This window comes from Thalia democratica, chromosome 5, assembly GCF_965202585.1.
Source record: "Thalia democratica chromosome 5, ktThaDemo2.hap1.1, whole genome shotgun sequence".
NCBI lineage: Eukaryota > Metazoa > Chordata > Thaliacea > Salpida > Salpidae > Thalia > Thalia democratica.
In genome coordinates, this window is record NC_139169.1 from 52,307,387 (window position 1) to 52,332,159 (window position 24,773).

The window sequence follows — 24,773 nt, forward strand, 5'->3', positions numbered from 1 at the left end:
CTCAGCCAGGTGTTTTATTCAATGAACAGCAAACTAGTACAGTAATAACTTCTACAATGTTAGATATTACGTAATGATAGCATAAGTAGTACATTTTATACAAAATTATTAACACAGTTTTTAAATAAGTTGTTTTCTGTAATTAAACAGTCACTTGTTTAAAGATAATATGCATTTGTAATTTTATTATAAAATTTTGGTCAATGGTGCTTGACACAAAACTGGAGCTAAATAGTTATTTAGATATATAATTACAATAAAGAAAAGCTTTTCTGAGGATTATATGCAAAAGCATACATGAAACATGTAAAAACTGTTTTGTTATACATCTAAACAAATTAATATACTGTTGCTATTTAACTGTATTAAACTATTTATGTTATCGAACAAAAACAGTTTTCATAAAGAAAAATTAAATGTATGTGTATTATTGTTTACAGAACAAAAAAAGTGCTCAACAAGTTTAGTTTAACCACCTAGTGTACATAAAACTTTTTGGTTACTGAGTCATGCGGTTTAATGTCTTGTCCAGGACGTAGTTATAAAAAACATAAATATTATTAATAAACGTTTTAGTTATTAGCTGGGGTCATCAATGGACTGATTGAATTTAAGTTTTAGCTAGCTTTATTTTTAAACAATATATAGTAAAAAAGTTACTACATTTACTATTTATCGTAGACAATATTTTTTTAACTATAGTATACGTTTCACTCAATTTATATATCTTTAGCATTTATTTGTTTAAAACCAAGGTTTTCTATAATATAAATGGTTCAATAAGTTAGGAAACCAAGTTAAAATATGATTTAATAATTCAAAGTTCACTATGAAATTTTTAAATCAATGGTAAAGCAATTAGATAAAATATAATAACACTTTTTCATTACAAACAATAACGGTTACAAATTTTTAAAGATATCACCTATAAGGGAAAAGGTCAAGATTGCACGAAGACAAAATTGCACGAGGGGAAAAAATTGCACTAAGACAATTTTGCACGGAGGGTCATTTTTGCACAAGAGCAAAAAAAAAATAGTAAAATGAAAAAAACAGAACAAAAAGTTACTGACCGAGGGTAAGAGTTAGGGATAAAAGTAAAAGTAAAAAAAAATAATAAACAACAATTAAAAAAATAGAAAAAGAATTCAACCCATACAAAATTATCTCCATGCAAAATTGTCTGCTCGTGCAAAAGTGACCCTTCGTGCAATTTTGTCCCCTTGTGCAAAAGTAACTTTCTTGCATTTTTGTGCGCTCGTACAAATTTGAAAGCTACCCTACCTATAAAGTTTGTTGCCGACTTAAAAGTTAAGTCTCTAAGTCACGGTTTACCAAACTTTTTTTTCATTGATGTAACAATAAATTCGATGACCCCATCTAATAAGATTTCTCAAAAATCTGCCCTCAAATACGCTGAAGACCTTATTGATCTTCATCATCAACTCCATAATATATAGTGTAAAAATTGATTATGATCTTATGGTACCTACATGATTCCTTCACTAGTCACGACTCCCCTTGGCTCACAAGGGGACCATATAGTCCGTTTTCAAAAACCCTGCTCAAAGTCATACGTAAATAAAGTTTGTACTAGGATGTAAAAATCTATTTCTCTCATTAATGAATTTACATTAAGATATTAATAAAATTTACGTTTAAGGTAAAGTTATATTTTAGCTTATATTCAGGCTAACTCAAATTTAATTAAAAGTTTATTAAATAGTTTTTGGCAACGTTTTTCTTCATCAAAAATTGCATGAAGTTTCTCAACAGTACTAATAGTTTCTTTGACTCTAATAGCTTTTGAGTTAAATAATCTGCGTGGTTGCAAGTTAGTATAAAAAATGCTTTTTTCTATAATATATTCAGGAAATTTCTATGTTGTTGGTAGTTTTTCTTTCTGATCCGGAAACACGTTTCAATTTTTATCTGTAAATTTTTTGCCTTACCCGGATACTTAATTATATATATTGAAAAAAAAAAGTAGAATTAGGTAAACTAAATCAAATTTCAAAAACCCCTTTTAAAGGGCTTTTAAATAGTTTATTACATTTTGAGAATTAAAAAAAAACAGTACATTTGTTTTATACAAGCTATTACTTAAACAACTGTTCAAGTTAGAATCGCTTTTATGATGAAAGATGATAGAAATATATCATATATGAAAAAATCGCAAAAAACTGTGGTTTATTGTATAATTAGATAAACATATTTCTTACCTTCTCACTTTAACTTTAGTATAACTTTAACTAATTTTATAATTGTATATTTTGATCTAATAAAAAGAGCTTAAACGTTTTTAAAACTGTGTTCACGGTCAGTTATTTTGCCATAGTTGTTATTTGACAAATAGCTTTTAACTTCAATCTAAAACTACAAAGTAAAATATAACAATATCAAGTGTTATAAACAAATTTTAACTTGATAAAATTTTTATAATTTTTCACTCAATAAGTTTTTTATCAAGAAAATATCAGTTGAATTTTTACCTTCCTTTTTTGAACTTTTACCTTACAGGGTTGCCACTTTACCTGGAAAAACCTTGAAAAACCTGGAATTCGACAATTTAGGCAAAAATAACCTGGAAAAATCTGGAATTTGAGAAATTTTGAAAAAAACCTGGAAAAACCTGGAATTTATGATAATTTTAACATTTTCAGTACTAAAATTTCAATTTGACACAAAAAATCTATCATATGAATAAAATTTTTTTGTCATCATCAAAAGTTTTTTTTTAAAACACATTTAAAGTAACTTTACAGCATCTTTTAAATGTTTTTGTACTATTTAACACAGTTTCTTTTATAGAAATTAACTTAAAACTAAAAATAGACCGAAAAATGTTTACTTTTAAAAACCTGGAAGAAATTTGGAAAACCTGGAAAAATTTTAGAAAAAACGAGTGGCAACCCTGACCTTACAACTAAATAAAAATTATTATTCTGTAACTTTCCAACTTTTTGTCCAACTGTTGTACAGTTTTAAGGCCATAGGGGGGGGTCCGACATTTTTTTTTACAAAAATTAACTTTGGCTTTTATATGAAAGCTTAAAATACAAACTACAAGCCTGTTTTTATAGAATTCAAAAACATCATTTAACTTTTGAGATATTTTATTTTTTGTAAACAGTTTCCGATGCAAACGTATGGACCGCAGATTTTTTGGGGTCAATTTTCTCGGAAATTTAAAAATTCACTAAAAATCTATCTTCTCCTTCATTTTTCAAGCAATCTTCTTCAAATTTTCAGGAAATGTTCCTTTTAATATTTTGAAGAATCCTAATGTTGGAATTTTTTAAATTTTGAAAAATAAAACTTTTATCCACAAAAAACTAAAAAAAAGGGTAGTTTTTTGACAATATTTTTTTTTTTTACTTAAAACTAAAAAAATTCCTACAATAGATCTCTTTAAAGTTTAATGATACATATTCTGAAAAAATTTCAGAAAGATTACTCAAAAAATGAAGGAGGAGATAGATTTTTAGTGAAATAGTCTTTTTTTGCATTTTTAGTTTTTGCCTTCCATAAGGAACCTATTGAATGCCCTTTCTTTGATCGCTTATATCTCAAAAGTTACTTTGAGTTTTTTTAAGCGCTTAAAAGTGTCTGATAGCTCAGATTAAGTTCTACAAAATAAGATCAAGTTGTAAAAAACAAAGTGGACCCCCCCTATGGCCTTAATTGCTAAAAGTATCAATGAGCATAATAAAGAACTAATAATAATTTTCTCGTATTTTTGTATGAATTTAATCAAAAGTTTAATTTAAAAAATATAGTTCTAGACTTTAAATGTATTTTTGAAAATAGGCAATGAAAAGTTTATTTTTATACGCTTGTGTCTGAAAATTTATACGAAATTGGCTACACTTCAAAAATTAAATAAAAATTTAATGTTGTTTAAGTAGTACTATTTTATGGCGTATAATTTAAGCTTTTAAGTAGAAGACAATGTTTATTTTTGTAGATAAAAGTTTTGCACTCCTGTATTGCCTTAAAAAATAAACAAAATTTTTAATTTATTTTTGAGATTTCCAGCGTCGACCATATTTATGATCAAGCTGATTTTTCTGAGATAAGAAATGTAATATTTATAACTTTAAGCGTTTTTTATAAAAATTTATCGTTCTATTGTTTACTACGTTTATTTAAAAAAAATATTTTGTTATAACTAAATCTACTTACATTATAGCTTCTTGATTTAATTTAAATTTTTAAATCTTTTTTTTTTGTTTCACAGCCAAACAAAGAAACCTTTCAAAATATTTTGTTTATGAATGAGGATTTAAAAAAGTCTGTGGATAGTTGCAAGTTGTTCTCCTTTGTTATAGACCCTAGTTCTAAGAAAATACTTATGAATTTTTTTGTTTCACCACAAATTACTTTTGAATCACAATGTAAGTTAGAATAAAATTGAACAAATATATATTATATTTAACTTGAGTTTATATAAGTGTATACATGTTTACTATTCTACTATATGATTGTTTAATAAAATAAAATAAAAAGACTTATTTATGTTAACAATACAGTGACAACATTTCTCCAAGAAAATAAACATATTACTATTGATGTCAATCGTCAAACTTACAAAAAGCAAAAGGTAAGTGTAAAAAAATATTTACATTTTACAAATTAAACATAACATATAAGGGGAGCGGTTTAGAAATGCTTAGTGTTCTTTTTGTAAGTGGTTTCACTGTTGCACGGTAGACGCTTTTCAGGGTTGCCACAAGGTCAGGAAAAGTCAGGAAATCAAAAAAAAGTCAGGAAAAACTAAAATAAATAAAATAAAGTCAGGAAAAATGGGGTTTTAAAAAAAAGTCAAATTTTGTCAGTTAAAATTTACAAAATTCCTTATTTTCCAAAGCCTTCAAATGGTAAAAAAAATTAAAAGTTCTCTAAAGTCAGACTAAAATTTTCCTAGAAATTAACAAAATTATTTGCTTTCATCTGGTATAAAAAAATAAAATATCTATTATAAAACTGCAAAAATTTTTCTATTAACATATTGAACAACTACCCTACTTTAACAAGCAGTTTTTGTAATGTTTTTAGTATTGATGATCTGTAGCAAGGACACTTCCATATTGAAACTCAAACTGTGATATATACACAAAAGTTTATCTGGCATAATTTTAGAATCAAAGTGTTTTTTGTTAAAGTAAATAACTGTGGCAGCAAAATTGGAGGTAAAAATAAATGAATGCAAAAAGAAAAGAAATGAAGAAAAGAAAAATTGTGGCTAGATTTAGAGAAAATATTCTTTTCGACAAGTGTAGAGGCAGCAGATGAGAACGGTTTAAATAAAATGAGGCAAATGGTTTTAACTGCCAAGAAAATGAAGCGGGATGCAGACCAGATGAAGAAAACCATATCTTCATTAGATAAAGAGGTTGAAATGCTAATAAAGAAACGGAGAAAACAAATTTTAGTACATATAAAACAAACAGTATTTGATTAAGTTCTTTTGTGTTTTTAATTGTAGAAGTTCGTTATTGTTTATATATAGTTATAGATAGTTTATTGAACCACAAAAAGGACGCTCAAAATATTTGGTCTTAGGACCTGGTGCACGAACAAAATTTTGGTTATCAAAGTCGCACTCCACGGATACCTTTAACGTCTTGTCCAGGACATGTTTCAGGTTTTAGTTGTGGAAGCTCAATATTAAGGTTTTAACTGTAAAAGTACCTTATAAGTTGTTTCGTTTATTTAGATATATTTATGTAAGGAAATGCTAAAAAATTGTGTCTTTTTTCAGACAAGCTGTTTTTGTAAGGTAATCATACAAGCATTTTGCTAGATAGAGCTGTTTTTTGCAAATATGTTAATCATACACAGATGGTTCAAGTGATGTAATGGAAGTTTGATGATTTAATTCAGCAAAAAAAGATTGTTGTTTTAACCTTTATTAAAATTAGGTTGAAAGCTTTATATAGTTTCAAGTATTGAATTATGTATTTTAGAATAAGTTTAGATTAAGAGTATGATTTAGAAAAGTCAGGAAAATTTTAGTGAAAAGTCGGGAAATTTTTCTCAGCTTGATCTGTGGCAACCCTGCGCTTTTACACAGGTTACACTTTTTTCAATGGTCATCACTATTCTTATTAAAACATAGCTATTTTCTAAACTTCAGTTTAACTATTTATCAGCTGATTCTCCATAACTGTTTTCCTCACTTGTTGTAGAATATTGTTAATAGGTAAAGTGAGTCCTTAACGCTAGCTATTTTTGTGTTTGGAAACTAATTAAATAACAGGTCCAGATTTTTTTACAAGTTAGTCTTATTTTGTAGAGCTTTGTATCAGCTTTTACGCATCTTTAACCTTTTTGAAATATCAAAGTAACTTTCGATATATTATCGATCAAAATTAGTGAGCTCAGTAGGCTAAAAAAAGTAGTTTGAGTTGTTATTGCTATAGATCAGGATTTTCCCATAAAGAGTTATATTGCTCTCTAGGGGTGATTTGTAAAATCAAGGGGAAAAAAATATCAAGTAAGCAAAAAGTAAAAAGTTAATTTTACTAATATGTATTACAGTGCTTATTCACTTATCCAGACAGTTTCAGTTGGTAAGAGAATTAAAATAAGGTTAATATTAAGCACAAACATTTTTGTGTGATACAACTTTTAATCTTTCATGCCGTTAGAATACTTTAAGTGATTTTATAAATTCTACAGTATAGCTCATTATTATGACTTAATAATACTAATAAAGAATAATTCAACTTCTATTTAAAACTAGTTAGGTTATAAAACATTTTTGTACTTATTAAATTATTTCAAGACTTTTTAATGCAAACTCAGTTTCGGTCAAAGACCTCTTCAGTGCTTATATAAAAAATCTTATTCAAATAAAAAATAATTTGAATAATATTTTTCATATAAGCACTGACGAGATCTTTGACCGAAACTGAGTTTGCATTAAAAAATCTTGAAAGAACTTAATAAATATAATTTCTCCTTTAGAAGTTTAAATCTTTTTATTAGTTTACGAAAAATCAAAACATATAAAAACATTTTTGAGGTAAATTATGTCGGTTTTAATTTTTTTTTTAAATGTCATTATAAGTATGATTTAAAGGTTTTTATTTAAACTAAACTTAATTTTTTTTTTAGTAGTCGAGTAAATTCTAAGTTTTTTTTAGGAAATGAATATATTTGTGTTTGATTATAAATACAAACTATTTTATTAAAAGTTGTTAATTAAAACACTTTTTGTTTAAGATTAGGTGCATAACAACTTTTTTTCTCTATATTACTTATAAAACTTGACGCACTCAACATTAGGGTGCTTAAAAAGTTGGCGAACTTTGATTTTTGAGCTGGAATTTTTTTTTACCTTGTGAAGTATTCCAAAAACCCTATGTGCAAATATTCAGCTGATATGAAGTAGCGAATATAGAGGCTAGTTTGGATTTTCTAAAAACAAAGCCAATGCAAACTGTATAGGACGCAAAAAATTCAACTTTAGAATATTCAACTGATTTTTTTTTGCATGTGGCCAGTTATCACATAAACGCATTGTGCACAATTTAATGCGATTAAAAGAAAGTTTTACCTAGGCAATTCTTGATTTTATGTAATTTATCTATTTCTGTAACTTTTCTTGAATTTTCTTGTTTTTTAAAGAAAAAACAAGAAATGCCACAATAAAACTTTCTTCAAATCTTTTTAGACTGCGCACAATGTGTTTTTGTGATAATTGGCCACATGTAAAAAGAATTCAGCTAAAAAGAATTGTTGGGGTCCCATACAGTTTTCGTTGGGGTTGATTTCAGAAAATCTAAAATAGTCTTTATGTTTGCTACTTCAAATCAGCTGAAAATTTGCATATAGGGTTTTTGCAATATTTCACAAGATGAAAAAAGTTACCAGCTGAAAATTAAAAGATTGCTGATTTTATAAGCATTTTACTCAACATACCAGGTTTTAGAAATGGACAAGAAGTCAAACTAAAGAAGACAATATGCACTAACCATTAAAAATAAACTAGAAGTTTTAAAAAAGGTGAAAACCAATCTGCCAAAGTCTTTTATAATAGTCAGACATAGGCAGTTCGACTTTATACGACTTTTGAAAAATGAAATGAAGTTTAAAGAATTTAAAGCAGATAAACAAGAGCTGAGCTTTTATTATTTATTATGCATTGCACAATATACAGCAGTTATATTATTTGATGTAAAAAATGATTTTGTACTTGATCTGTAAAATGCTTATTTGGACATGTTTACAGAAAAATCTTGCCCAACATGTCTGGATAAGTGAATAAGCACTGTAGTAAAGTAAATAGTACACTAAAGTGTTTTAAAACGCAATCTTAATATTGTAAAATATGAATAAACAAAATTGATTTTTACGAAATTTCAAAATGCTGATGCATTAATGATAGACTTATGAGAAAGTTGCCACACAGTTGATAGAACATGACTTTTTAGTTGAAAAAACAATCAGTATTATTCACTTATTTATTGAGTACTGGTAACCCTGCTGTATAAAATAATGCAACTTTCGAGTTTTGAGCTAATAATAGTTTTCAATTCTGGAAATTATACAATAAGATATACAAGACACACAATTTCAATAAAACTAGATATATTTCGAGAACATTGCATTCATTGCAGTACATCTAGTTAATAATTCAACATGTGGAAGCAGTTATAGTCTAAATAAAATATTTAAAAATATCAAAACTTGTAGTAATGTTTTCGATTTGATTAAATTAGAAGCTATTTGTATTTTGTTACGGAAACCTGTTTTATGTAAGCAAAAAGATTCTAAGTATGTTGTTTCTTTATTTTCGTAATATTTTATAAGTGTTGTTTGCATCATATTGATGTTTAGTTTTAATGTAGATTAATAATAACGTAACTAAACTTAAATGATTTTAATTGTTACTAATTGCATTTGTTTTGGTTTAATCTCTTTATTACTTTATGATTACTTGATTACTACTTACTATATCATTTGCAAAATCTTATCTGTTGTTTAACTTTATACTCTACTTATGAGAATTGCTCGAGATATATCTAGTTTTATTGAAATTTTGTGCGTTATATTCTTATTGTATAATTACTGGTCACTTATGTTCCAATTCTGTAAATTTTACAAAAACACCGTAGGCAAAATTCTAGATAATTTGAAGAAAATTTAATATCAAAAAGCTCGATTTTCTGAAATAAGTTTAAGATGACCAAAAAATTACTTCTTTGCTGTAAGTTTTTAACACGAGATATTACGATGAACCCAATAAATTATGTATATTTATTTGCAGATTCAAGTTAAGCAGTATTTTGGAAAATATTACGGTGAAAAGTATATGTACTGTATCTTCAATAATTTTTTGTTTAGATTATGACATCATAAGAGCAAAGATCACCAAAAGTTAAAAGCGCTTCTAAAACAAACAGTTTTTATATAAATATTTCTAATCATATATTTAGTTTTTTTTATCCAAAACTTCTTTAAAATGACAACCTTCTAAATTTTTCATCAGATATATACACACAGTTTATCAGTTATCTCTTAAGTTATTCAGAATATGTGCACACAAAACTAGAAAAAAATTCAGTGCACTACAAATTGTAGTTTAATGAGACGCTAAAAGCTAAGCCATAATCAATTTAAATTTTTTAATCATAGAACACTACTGCAATTTCTGCAATTATAGTTGATTGTATTCCGTATGTTTTACAATACAGCCTTTAGTAGACTGAAGCTAGAACTCAAAAATGTTTTATCAGTTACTTACCTTTCCCATGAAACTTATATTTTATTGTTGTTATTTAATAATAATATTTTGTTTATATTGTTCTATACTAGTGAAACAGAAACGTGTCCACAATCCCTACAAGTTCAGTGTTCTTAAAATGCGTTAACAAAAACTATGTAGTAAACTTAACTTTATGGCGTTTTATTGGGTGATTATCTCTGTTTAACACAGATGTTGAAACAAAAAAAAAAGGATTGAAAATTGTTAAATCTTCGAAGTACATTGTATTATACGTCTTGGTGATCTTTCTACAAAACTCCTTAGCGCCCAGATCTGTATAATTTCTTCTAATATGATATTGCTCATTGCATACCCTCAATGTTAAGTAATAAATTTATTTTTTTAAAGAATAGCAAGTTTTAGACATATTAATATTCTATAGGTAAAATAAAATTGCTACGAGTCGACCATCAGTGTTAAATAACATTTTAGAACATCCGCGTTCTTTAAGTAAATAAATTAGTTGTTGCGTCACATTTAAAAAGTTATAGAATTTTGAAACAAAAATAAGTAAGTATATAGTTTGAGCTTTGGGGCCTTGTGATAAAACCTCTTATTTGTTAAGTTATTATTAGAGTTTTGTTGGAAACTTATTATCTGTAAGTAATATGATTATCGTTTTATTTTGTTGTGTTTTACCAAACAATTAAACACGCAACCTTATAGCTAACAAATACTTCATAATATAAAACTTTCTAAGTTATTGCGGTTTGAAGAATATAAGTAATTTTTGTTTGATTAAAAATAAAAAAAATATTTGTAATTTAAGTCTGCTAATAAGTTTGATTACAAAGTTATTAGATAAAAGATATCGACAAATACATTGCATTTTTACTAAAGTAGAAAATTTTTGATACATGTTTTTCAACTACTGTTGTGTATAACTGATCTATAGAATATAATATTAACATTTATTAAAGCTTTAGCGAATAAATACGTCAAAATGAGTTTAAATAGAAAATTTGATTTATATATTGTTTAGATAACAAATTTGTAAACTTAAGTTTACTCGACTTTTTAAGCATAAGTATGTAAATAGAAACATGATATATGTTACGTCCTTTGGTTGAATATCTTAGGGATTTTGATACATGCTGATCCCTTCACAGATGAAATATCTGAGAAGTTCTCCCGATTTATACACTGTCACAGTGACACTTAAATTGATAGATAACATGATTTTTTTTTAGGATCGGGAGTATCATCTTTAAATACACAGTTGCCACGGGTCAGGCTAAGTCTGTTTTTATGGGGTCAAAAGGACCAAAACTTAGATAGTTTTTAAAACGCTTGCTTGAATTAGTTGAACTGATAATCACCGCTGTTTTATCTGGTAATAAGCCTAACTGTTTGCTAACCAGCAAGGATTAAGGAAAATGTCAAAAGATATAAAAAGCAACAGTGAAACCCAAAATGTTAGATTTGAATTATTGCAAGTTTGGCCCTGCATCGACGCAGCGTTCAGTTGAAACTGACGGCCAATGTTGTAAATTTAAGTTGAATGCCACCCAGTTAACTTAGCATTTAAAATGTTTGGCTAAAGTTTTAAAATTTTGTGTACTAACCCGGTATTAAAATTAATTAAGATCTTTTGAATTAAGTCAGGCTTATAAAAGTTACAAGTCAAACAAAAACTTTTTTCTTAATAATTTTTATAAATCGCATTAATATTTATATTTTGTTATTTTTATATAATTTCTAAGCACTTTTTAAACTATCTTTTTAGTTTTTCAAAATAAAAATTGTACGTGCACTATTTTTTTCACAAATAATAATTAACAACTCAATTTATGTAGTTAAACGAAGATAGTCTGAACTTTGACAAAGTTTCACAATCACTGGATACAATAAGAATAACAAAAAATCCTTTGAAGCGCAAAATTATTATAAATGATTACCAAGAGTTGTGTTCAAATGATACGAAACGCCCAAGATACAATAATTTAAAAAAATCTCCTATTATCTTTAAAGATTACCCAAATTTTTGTAATAAAAATATAAAATGTTTTTCTCAACAAAAAAAAAGGACAGATGATATTAAGAATTCAACAAATGGTGCAAAAAATTCATTAGTTGGACTTGAAGGTTTTTTAATTGTTTAATTGATCTTAAAGTATTTCTTGTATTTTTGAAGCACTTAAAGTTGATCAAAAAAAATTAAAGTGAAAGTCAAAATTAGAAAACAATTTAGGCTATTGAGTTATATATTTAAAAAATTATTTAGTAAAAGTTATTGTATATTGCGTAAAAGTTTTGAGATTTCTAATTTTTTCCTCTAATGTATATTAAAAGTTGTACTTCTTATTAATAAATAAACTTATACACTTTTTATTTGATGATCAAAATAGAAACTAAAAGTATTTTAATTAGTTAAAGTTGAGTACAGTGCTTGTTCACTTATCCGGACATGTTTGGCAAGATTTTTTTGTAAAAATGTCCGGAAAAGCATTTTTCCGGATTAAAAAAATAATTTTTCATAAAATAATATAACTGTTGTATATAATGCAATGCATAATAAACACTAAAAGCTTTATAATAAAACAAATAGTAATTATGAGTATTACATAATAAAATGATAAATAGTAAAAGCTAAATTTTAGGTTAGTTTGTTCGATTATTTTTTCTAAGGTAGAAAAACATCAGACTTACTAACCCCCTCCAAGGATGTACGTTTTTTGAGGGTCAAACATGTAAAATTCATCATTTGTAATTCCACCTGCCCTTACTTTTAAATTAAAAAAGATTAATGTTTTAAAGAGACAAAAAAAATAGAACACTTTTTTTTTACAAAAATTAACTTTGGCTTTTATATGAAAGCATTAAATACAAACTACAAGCCAGTTTTTATAGAATTCAAAATATCATTTAACTTTTAAAATGTTTTATTTTTTGTAAAAAGTTTCCGATACAAACGTATGGACCGTAAATTTTTTGGTGTCAATTTTCTCGGAAATTTTAAGATTCACTAAAAATCTCTCTCCTCCTTCATTTTTTAAGCAATCTTCTTCAAATTTTCAAGAAATGTTCCTTATACTAAAAGGAAAAACGTTACTTATGAATATAAATAATTTGAAAAAATAAAAATTTTATCAAAAAAAAAAGTGTTTTTTTTTAATTTTTTGCAATTTTTTTTAAATTCCAAAGTAACGTTTTTTGTTATTGTATAAAGATTAGACTGTGAAAGTTTGAAGAAGATTACTTGAAAAATGTAGGAGGAGATAGATTTTAACTAAAACAGTCTTTTTTCGCTGTTTTAGTTTTCCCTTCCCATAGGAAACCTATTATGCGGCCCGACTTTGACTGATCATATCTCAAAAAATAATTGGAATTTTTTAAAACAATAATAAGCATCTTGAAGCTTAGAAAAAACTCCATAAAATAAAATCAACTTGTAAAAAACATGACTAACCCCCCTATGGCCATAATCTAGGTTACTTTAGAATAATTAACGCAAGTTTTCAGGCTCAAATTTTTTGTTTAAAAAACTTAAATGTTATTTGTTTTTGTAATGTTTTTTTTTTCTGCTAATGTGAAATTTATCAAGAGTTTAAACCTAAGTTCACAGTTAACTCGCAACTAGAAATAAAACTGTATTATTATTAAATATTTTTATAAAATATTTTGAGCCTAACATCTAAGATTTTAGCGCGTTTAGACCTTCAAACCAAGTAAAAACATTCTGTTTACAACAAAAGTTATGTCTGTTGGCGCGGGCAATTTGAAGAGTATTTTCATAAAACAAAATTGGAACTTTACAAAATTAAAAAAATAAACTGTGAATGATAAACCGTTTAAGAATTATCTCTAAGCTAAAGTATATGATGACTTGTTCGTTTTATGTATACCATTTTAGCCAATTTGACTGCAAATATACTTTTATTCAGTATTTATCGATAAATTTTGGTAGAAATAAGCATCAAATTTAAAAAAAAATATATATATATATATAACTATATCTACTAATCATCTTTAAGCTCACCAACAAAAATAAAGTTAAATAGTAAGCTTAACCAATTTTATATGAAGTTTGAAAAATTAACCTAATAAAACGAAGCATAGAGGAAAAACGTCTTAGAGAGCTGCTATATGACTTTTAATAAATGTTGTAGTATGAACTTCTTTATTTGAATTAAAAAAATTATTAAAGATATTCGTTGACTAAATTAAAATTATATTTTTAATTCGATTTGAAAATACTGATTATCCTAAAAAAGTATCTCTATTTAAAGTTTCAATATTAAATTTTTTTTTAATTATATGGTGAATTCAAGGTTTCTACGCATCGGGGTAATTTTTTTTAATTATTAGCAAAACCTCAGATTTTGTCAGTTCAAATACTTTTGTCAGTTTCTGGATTTCTAAAACAAAGCTTAAGAATTGTTTTTTCAAATTGGTTTTTACATATACTTTTTTTTTCTAATAAATTTGTTTTTTGTATTCCTAACTTTAATAAAATTATTCAATATTGGCAAAGTGTTAGAATTTGCGGGTACAAATACTTAAAAAAATCTGAATATATAAAAAACATATTCAAGGATAAGGTTTTTGAATGCATAATTAAGCTGTCGATTTCTTTTTTCACAAATATTGGGTTTTTGTATTGAAAAACTAAGGATTTGCTTAAAAACTTCTGAAGTCATAGAATATGTATGTAGCAATTAAAAGACAAATTAAGTTCCTAAAACTCCTATTCCTATGGTATTTTCCAGGGGCCATTTCTAATTAAATAATTTAACTTAAAAAGTAAATAATAATGTAGCGATATGACCTTTTATTAATTTTCTACGCCGTTATAGGTTACATCTACGCCGTCTACAACTATACTGATAGGTTACATCCTATAGTCTTATTATAAACCTAATTGGGCGCCAATCAAGAAAAGTTAAGGAAAATGTCAGTTCGAAGTTTTTAAACTTTGCGTAAAAATCCTTTGATTTACGTTACAACTTGATCATAAGTGTTTATTTTGTATTAACAGAAAGTAGTAGCTGCTTTATATTTTTTAACTTTTATGTTTCTCTATTCTTTATGTAAAAATTTATTTGAAAAAAATTTACTAGTTAATTTTAGAATTTTAAACAAAGTTTTGTGAAATACTTTTTAGTTATAACTGAAGTACGTTTCTCTGTGGTAAACTAGTAAAAAAGTTCCACGGTGTTATGAAAAACCCAAGTACTCCAAAGAATTGTATGTATTACACTGGCAAATGCGGTTGTATAATCTGTAAAAGCTAATTTAATTAATATTTTTAAACTTATTCTTTATATGATTATTTTTTTACCTTAATTGTGATTAATGTATATTGTAATTATTATTTTGTTTACTTATACCTCTGATTTATGTATCGATAATACATATCTTCATCCTATACTTAATTTTATATACTTTGAAGTATTTATTTAACTCAGAATTCCGTTTAACTGGGTTATTAGTTTAACACAGATAAACGTACGTCAGTTTGAATATAGCAAGTACTACATAAAGACTTTTTATTGTACTCAAACAAATTTGTTTCTTTCGGATCTTAAAAAAAAACATATTAGCAATCCAATATTTTGAACATAATTTAAACTTTTTGTTAATATTTACAGCATATCAAAAAAAAAATTGAGTTTAACATTTGAATTTAAAGCTCGATATGCAAATAGATAGACCTATTTACCATCAATTAAAATCTTATTATAAATATATCATGGTTGTTATTTTCATTCGCCGTACATTTTCACCTTTTTGACTTTAGTTCAACATATCTAAAATAAGGATAAAGTACTATTTGTAATTTAAATTTTATAAATTTTAAGTTATATTACCATTTTTATACTGTAGGTAAAACTGAAAAAGTTTTTAGTACTTTAAAATTTAAGTTTCCAAAAAAAAGTAAAAATGAATTTTCGAATAATTTACACCTTTTTCTACACGTAATCATTATTTTTATATTATTGTTTATTTACAAAAACTTGAAAATGTATATTTTTTCTATTTTTTTTCAGAAAAAGAAAAGCAAAAACAATGTGAATTTAAATGTTGTAATGTTATTACTTTTTCTGTAATACATAATTCTACTAAAAAACCTAGGTTTATGTGGAAGTTTTCTTCCGATGATACTGTTGAGGTTTGTGGTTTTATAACTAAATTTTCTAAAAAGGGTTTCCAATAATTTTAGTTGCGGTGAGTATTTAAAAATATTTTAATGTAAGACATGAAATATTTGAAGTACGCAAGGAAAAACATTATGTTTCAAATATATTAGGATGCTTATAAAAATGTGACCATTGAGTTTTCACCTGTTTGAAGTTTTCTATTTGGCAAGTATTACAAAATAAGTTGTGCAATACTAAAGATTACTTTAAAAAATTTCATTGAGTCTTCGCATAATTTTATAAAAAAAACTTAAAAAGACCAAAAAATAACCTCTTATCTGTAATTTGTAGCATAAAACAAGCAAAAAACCTAAAAAATGTTTGTATTTGTAAGCAATGTAATGTTTCAAGGTATTTGGTAAAAGTTGAAGGTTGGAATTTAAAAGTACATACGTATAAAACTTTTTTTCTACAATTATGGCATCACAAAAGCTAAAATTCAGTTTGAATTTAAACCCCTTAGCTATTCTTTAAAATTGAAAGTCTTGTGAAAATCCCTAGTTTTTACTTTTTTTTGCTTAGTGCTTTAAGTTTTTGTGGTAGTATTATATATCAGATAAATTTTTCGTTTAAAAAATTCTTTAAATATTTTATATTTCTAGTTTGTGTCCTGGACCGATTTGCGAATTATTTATAAATCTTGTCTAGCTTAAAAGTAGAGTTTTAAAATTACATTAAGTTTACCAGGATACTACACAGTATTTTAATTTAGATTATTGTTAGTTTTTATTTTATGTGTAGGAAAATTAGAATTTAAGCTAAGTATTTAAGATGTAAAAGGTATTATTTTGTACTTAGTAATTAGTAACTTCTCTTAAGACATCAATTAAATATTTGTTTTGTTTAGGGGTTAAGCATGCTCTAATCTAAACTAAAGCATTTAGTAGGTTGTTATTTTATTTAATTTAAATTGGTTTAAATTTAAAGAAAAAGTTATCTTTTACAGGGCTGCCAAAAAACCTGGAAATTGAGCAAAAATCACTGAAAAACCTGGAATTTTAAACAATTTTTAAATTTTAAGTAGTAAAATTTCGATTTGATACAAAAAATCTATCGTATAGATAAAAAACTCATTCAAAGAAGCTTATAGTTATGTTTTCAATGTCGTTTTACTGTTTAGCACAGTTTTTACCTTAAACTTTTTTAAACTGAAAATAGACCCTAAAAGGTGTAATTTTAAAAACCTAAAAGAAATTTTGAAAACCTAGAGTAAATTTGCTAAAATAATTTGGCAACCCTACCCTGTCTTTTAGGAGACTTAAATAATTCTAATTTATCAACTTCTATTTTCAAGTTGTTTTTTGAAATACAATAGTTTATATTTATTTTGAAATTATAAGAGTGAAATTAATAACAGATGTTTATATTTCTCAACTAGTAGTTTTTTCAGTTTAACTTAAATAGTACTTATAGTTTAGTAAGTCTACCAGTGATTAATATTTGTGTTTGATTTTAAATTAAGGGCATAGGGGAGTCCAATTATATATATACTTTAATTATTATATACTATAAAATACTTTTTACAGAAAAAAAAATATTTATTAACTTTTGAGAAATTGTTAGTTGTGTAAAAAATTTTCAGTACAAACGTATCGAGGAAAAAATTTTCATTGCTGATTTTCTCAGGATTTTGAAAAATTTACTAAAAATCTATCTTCTTCATTTTTAGTCAATTAATCTCAAATTTTCAGGAAATATTCCTTGCATTTATAAAAATTCTATTGTAAGAATTGGAGTTGCCACAAAACGTGGAATCCTGGAAAAATTGGAATTTGACAAAGTAGGCTGAAAAAACCTGGAATTTTAGACAATTTTTACATGTTAGGTACTAAAAAAATGATTTGACACGACAAGTCTATTATATAGATAAAAAAATGTCATTATGAAAAAAATATTAAAATCACATCTAAAGTCGCTTTATAGTACAATTTCAATCTGTTATACTACTTATAACACATTATTTAACATAAAACTTAACTTTAAACAAAAAATAAAAATAGACTCAAAAACGTGTACTTTTAAAAACCTGGATGAAATTCAGAAAACCTGGAAAAAGTTTCTTAAAAACCAGTGGCAACCCTGAAGAATTGAAAAAATAATGAAACTTAAGAATTTTACGACTAAAAAATAATTAACTTTTTTATTTATTTTTCGAAAAATATAACAGAAAACACTACATTTTTCTTAAATTTATTTTAGTACTTTCGTAGTAAAGCTCATCAGAAATAGTATCTTATCAAAGTAGAATGAATACAAATTGAAATAAGTATAAAGGAAATAGTATAAAGTTTTAAAATATAAAATGACGAAATAATCGAATGTTAAAAATTAACTAAGTGCTTATGCTATATACATTTGGTATACTAATAAAACTCGTTAGAGTTAAAAAAATCTAAAATAAACAAGCGATAAAAGTTAAAATTAAAACTATACTATAAAAAAAAATTTAAAAAGAAACTAAATACTTTAAAATTACTTAATATAAGGATTTAAAAAGTTTAGTTTGGTATACTAACTTTTTCTGTTTACATAAACTGGGCCTTAAAGGTTGAATACATAAGGCTTCTAGAATATGCAGTTGAAAAGAGTTCTCCGCTCTCACTAAGACTGAAAAATTCTCCTTTTTATAATATTTAGAACACTCAGGATTGTCCAACAAATGTTGCCCAATCTCAAACGAGAAGTATTTTTTCGTTGGTTTCTCCGAACGGCCATCAAACCAGCTTTTCGAGACTTTCGGAACATGCTGATCCATTCTTACATGAAACCTTTGAGATATTTTTCCCACTTAGTCACTACCACAGTGACAACTAAATTTATAGATGATGTTACTTTTTTCATGGGTGGGAGAAACATCTTTGTAAATTCCACTTAGAGGTCGATCAATATACAAAAATGTTCTTAAATGAACAGAGCTGAAAACCTGGTTTATTTTCTCTGAAATTTTCTTAGAAAACTTCTAGAAAACTTCTCAAAAATATTTCCAAGGTAAGGAAGTTTTAAGTATACTGTATACTTCTGAGGGATAATAATTTTTAAAGCTGTTGAACTTCTAGCTCTTGTTATAACTTTCGAAACTAAGTTACCTGGATAACCAAGGGAAAGGAAAGTATTTTGAAGTGTTTTAAGTTGCCTTTATGAAAGCAAAGTCAAAAGTAGCTATATGATTTTATATGATATCAAAAGCTTGTTCACTAATATTCCAGTAGTGGAGGTTATTGAAATTTGCTTAAAGGTATTGTATCATTCGGATTTAAAACACCCTCAGATGCCGGAATTCGTGTGCAAAGAAATGTTACAGATGGCTGTTTTAGGCGTTGAGTTTAGTTTTAATGGTAAAATGTACAAACAGATAAATGGGGTTGCAATGGGTTCACCTTTAGGTCCTATCTTGGCTAATATTTTTGTTGGTTACCAAGAAAGGAAGTTTTTTTGAACTGTAAAAGTCCTCTTATGTATCTTCGATACGTAGATGACATTTTTGTCATGTTTGAAAATAGACAGGAAAGTTCCGGTTTTCTAAATGGCCTAAATAATCTTGACAAAAACCTCAGTTTTACAAAAGAAGTAGAACACAACAATTCATTAAACTTTTTAGATGTTTGTGTCCGACGATCAGTTGAGGGGAACTTTTAACTAAAATCTATCGTAAATTAAATACAGAAGCATTATACGTTCCGTGGGCATCTTTTGGTCCAGTCAAGCAGAAGTTAGGAGTTTTAACGGGTATGGTGAAGCGTTTCACTAGACTTTGTTCTCCTTGCTTTCTTGAAGGCGAGTTAAAAACACTTCAAAACACTTTCCTTTCCCTTGGTTATCAAGGTAACTTAGTTTCGAAAGTTATAACAAGAGCTAGAAGTTCAACAGCTTTAAAAATGATTGGCCCTCAGAAGTGTCCAGTATACTTGAAACTTCTTTACCTTGGAAATATTTCTGAGAGGTTTTCTAGGTAAATTTCAGAGGAAATAAACCAGGTTTTCAGCTCTGTTCATTCAAGAACAGTTTTGTATACTGATCGACCTCTAAGTGGAATTTACAAAGATGTTTCTCCCACCCATGAAAAAAGTAACATCATCTATAAATTTAGTTGTCACTGTGGTAGTGACTACGTGGGAAAAATATCTCAAAGGTTTCATGTAAGAATCGATCAGCATGTTCCGAAATTCTCGAAAAGCTGGTTTGATGGCCGTTCGGAGAAACCAACGAAAAAATACTTCTCGATTGAGATTGGGCAACATTTGTAGGACAATCCTGAGTGTTCTAAAAATCATAAAAAGGAGAATTTTTCAGTCTTAGTGAGAGCGGAGAACTCTTTTCAACTGCATATTCTAGAAGCCTTATGTATTCAATCTTTAAGGCCCATTTTATGTAAACAGAAAAAGTTCGTATACCAAACTAGACTTTTTAAATCCTTATATTAATTAATTTTAAAGTATTTAGTTTCTTTTTAAATTTTGTTTTTAAGTATAGTTTTAATTTTAACTATTATCGCTTGTTTATTTTAGATTGTTTTAATTCTAAAGAGTTTTATTAGTATACCTATGTATATAGCATAAGCACTTAGTTAATTTTAACATTCGATTATTACGTCATTTTATATTTTAAAACTTTATACTACAGTATGATTTTATTTCAATTTGTATTCATTCTTCTTAGTAAGATACTATTTCTGATGAGCCTAACTACGAAAGTACTAAAATAAATTAAATGTATTCTGTTATATTTTTCAAATAAGTTATGCACCGGAAAAAAGCTGTTCAAATATTTATTTTTTAATAAAATATATATTTACTCAAAATTTAAAAGATCCTACTATAAAAATGTTTATAATTAGTTAAGATTAAAATGAGAAAGTTTCAAATACATGTCTTAAAAATTGTCGGAGAAGATGGATCTTTTTTTGCCTTTTTACTAAGGTCCTTCCATTAGAAAACTATTGAGCTTTCCGACTTTGTACTCTCATATCTCAAAAACTAGTCTGAATTTTACAAAACGGTAAAAGGCAAGAGTTAGCCAAGTAAAAGATCTTTAAAATAAGATCAACGTGTAAAATGTGCCTTTTGTTTGTTTTAAAAAGTTAAGTAAGTTAAGCATCAGTATGGATAAATTACAATATAGAACACATTTTAATGATTCGTGGCTAGATGAGGATGATTTTGAAATTTGGATAAACAAGTTCTTAATGTTTATAAATTCTTTTGTCAATGGTGTAAATTTACCTGGAGTCGATCATTTCTAACCCAATCACTTCTATATTGATCACTTCTAACTCGTTTATTTCTCACCCGATCACTTTTAAACCTATCATTTCAAACCCGATCTAAACCGATCACTTCTAGTTCGATCGTTTCAACCTAATCATACCTAAACCGATAATTTCTACTTCAGTCTGTAAAAATTTGTTTATTTTGAAGTTTTTCAATTAAGGATTCATTAAAAAAAAAAACTAAACTTTACCAAACTGTCAGGGTTGCCACAAGGTCAGGAAAAGTCTGGAAATCAGGAAAAGTCAGGAAAAACTAAAAAATAACAAAAGTCAGGAAAAAATGAGGGTTTTTGAAAAAGGGTCAAGAAATTTAACAAAATTTAAGAAAAAGTTAGAATTGGCAGTTTAGATTTACAAAATTCCTTATTTTTCAAAGCCTTAAATGGTAAAAATCAATTGAAAATTCTTATGTCAGAAAAATATTGCAAAATTTTCCTAGAAGTTTACAGTATTACTTAATTTCCAATGCCTTCATCTGGCATAAATTAATAAAATATCCTTTATAAAACTGCAATATTTTTCCATTAACGTATTGAACAACTACCCTACTTAAACAAGCAGTTTTTGTTTGCTTTTTAGTATTGATGATCTGTGCAGGGTTGCCAAAAAACCTGGAATTTGTTAATAATTTTTACATGTGTTGAGAAGTAAAATTTCGATTTGACACAAAAAACCTATCATATTGATAGATTTTTTTTGTCATCATCAAACATTTTTTATTAAAAAACATTGTTTTCCGTGTTGTTATACTATTTAACACAGTTTTTTACCTTAAACTTAATTTTAAACTAAAAATAGACCCTAAAACGTCTAATTATAAAAACCTGGAGAAAATTTGACAAAAATATTTGGCAACCCTGTCTGTGGCAAGGACACTTCCATTGTTAAACTGTGATATATACACAAAAGTTTATCTTGCAGAGTTTAAGAATTAAAGTGTTTTTTGTTTAAGTAAATAATTTAGTTCTTTATGATTAATCACTAAGTTTAGTATTTTATGTAGGAAGTTTATGTGTATACTATACCTCTTCGTATTTTTTTAAAGTTATTTAAACTTGAATAATAAGTTATAAGAGAAGTATATTCCATTGTAATTTGACTTATTTGTAATTTTTTGTAGAATAACTTAAGTTTTTAAAATAAATAAGAGTAGATTTCATATTTTATACTAAATGATAGGAGGAAATATTTTCTATAACAGATATATAGTTTACTTTTTTATATATTTTTTACAGTTACTTAAGTATATTCTTTTCTAATTGATTTTTAGTTTAAGAATTTTATATTACATAGTTTAGGTAGTATTTTAAACTAATTGAACAATTTATTTAAGTATTACATTTTTTAGAAAAAAATATTTTTTCAAATTAGAAATTATTACCTTTAGGTTATTTTACAACTTTTATGCTAAGTCTGACTATATTTTGCTGATAGAGCTGTTTATTGAAAATACATCAATCATACACAGATAGTTTAAGTGATTTAATGAAAGTTAGCTGATTGAATTCAGCAAAAAACTGTTGTTTTAACCTATATAAAAATATTTGTGTACTTTATACTTTAAAGATGACAATCAAAGTTCTTAACTTAAATATAAGGAAAATGATTAATTATAAATTTTAAATTTTATTAACAATACAATGTTTCAGTCGCTTGAAACTATTCAAACGAGATCATCAGTTGAATAAAATCCTATTCAAATAGAAAATATTGTATTATACATTGTATTGTTAATAGAATTTAATATTTATAATTGAAAAAATATAAAAATAATATTAAAAACTTTACAGTTTTAAGTGTTTGATTATGTATTTTATAATAAGTTTAAATTAAGAGTTTGATTTAGAAAAGTTATGAATTTTTCCTCAGCTTGATCTGTGGCAACCCTGCAACTATTCTCTTATTGAAATTGAAATTTGTTTTGTCTCAAACAAAACTTATTATTTATGTAGTTCTACTTGAAATAAAATTTTAATATTAACTTAAAATTTTTGATACACAATAGCAGGGGCGTAGCGTGGGGAGGGAAGCTGGCGCATGCGTGCCACCCAAAAAAAAAAAAAGTAAAAAAAAATGCAATATCTTTATCCTTTATTGTTTATTTTTTCTGCTTAATTTGCTTTTTTTCAACTATGTTTTTCTAGTATTTGTAAAGTAAAACGAAATTTCGTATACCAATTAGTGACAAGTTAGGTAAATTACCCAGTATACTGATTCGGTGCGTAATTGCAAATGCGCACCGATGTTGATGAAAAACTCCATAAGGAAACATTTTATAACTTCATTAACTTCATAAGAATTTAGACTTAAACAGTACGCAACTAGTTAGTGCACCGCAGTAGTATAACCTTATGACAGATTTTTTTACAAGGATAAATGCTAACATTTTGTTAACAAACCATAAATCTAAACCTGTTTTATAGTGATAAAAATTCAAAAATAAACAAATTGTAGTAAAAATAGCAATAAACAACTGCTAACAAAATAAAAATAAATTGATAATAAGACTAAAATATATTAACAACATAATTTAAAAGAAACATAACAAAAAACAGAAAAAAGATTTTTTAGTTGATTATATTGTTTTCAATTATTCATAAACTTAAAACGGTTCAAGTTGTTTGGGTAATAAAGTTATAAAAAGTAATATAATGTAAAAATTAAAATAATGAAATTTTTGTACAAACTAACCGTTTTATAATGATTGTAATTGCTAACAGTCTCTACTTAATCGCATGGAACAAGACGGATATTCCCGCCAACATTATGACTTAATGGCTCACTTTCCCATGAGAAATATTTCGAAAATGTACCAAAGAAGTAAATTATCTACAATCTTTAGTAAAAATGAACTTATTTTTGTTAAAGAAAAGTATGATGAAGATTCTGATTAAAATAGCTACATTACGGCTTAAACTTTAATTATAATTTGTTTTCTTACATATTTTATGATTAATGTAAGTTAAATTAAAATTTTAATTTAGTACTAAAAATGTTCATTTTAATAATTTTGCATGACTAATTTAAACAAGCTAGCATTAGTATTTTGAAATTTTTTTATCTAAAAATAAACTTTGAGTGTTCTTAAAGTTGATCATAATGAATAAGTTAGTTTTGTGATTTAAATACTTAAAATTTTATATAGTGCATTGTTACTTGAATTAAAGTTAAAAATTGTATGGTAAACGTAATAGATATAACATAAAAATTACGTAAAATGTATCATTGAAATTCAATTATGCATATGCCTGTATACTAAAAAACAAATATTTTTATACCGTTTATTATAAGTATGTGAGATAATTCTTTTTTCTGCTAAAAATAATATCTATTGAGTTATTTTACTAACAAAGTATTTTTTGTGCAGTCAATGTACAAAAATTATTTTATTGTTAAAAAAATGTTAAGTGTTTAAAACTTGAACTATTTAGTTTTTCTTGTGGTATTTTATGATTTTTTATTTTTAAGTTTTTACAAATTAAATAAAAAAAATTGAATTTTTTTTTAAATTTTTAACAAACTTACTTAGTTAACATTTAAAAATTTTTATTTTTTATTACCATTTTTTTTGGCAAAACAACACTGTGCTGCA

General features: G+C 26.0%; 1 protein-coding gene across 3 annotated transcripts in view; it reads left to right on the forward strand.

Moving 5' to 3' along the window:
- The window catches only part of LOC145836072 (uncharacterized), a 46,527-nt gene extending 22,025 nt beyond the window's left edge, over positions 1–24,502 (forward strand). For 2 of the 3 annotated variants that reach the window (XM_082943871.1, XM_082943870.1), the window contains exons 5-9: positions 4,241–4,397; positions 4,533–4,603; positions 11,572–11,860; positions 15,766–15,887; positions 23,902–24,502. In XM_082943871.1, coding sequence (XP_082799997.1) covers positions 4,241–4,397; positions 4,533–4,603; positions 11,572–11,860; positions 15,766–15,887; positions 23,902–24,075 — 813 coding nt within the window. In that variant the 3' untranslated portion in view covers positions 24,076–24,502. The remainder of the gene's footprint in view (positions 1–4,240; positions 4,398–4,532; positions 4,604–11,571; positions 11,861–15,765; positions 15,888–23,901) is intronic. The other variant, XM_082943872.1, reaches the window with a different exon arrangement.
- The last annotated feature ends 271 nt before the right edge of the window (positions 24,503–24,773 follow it).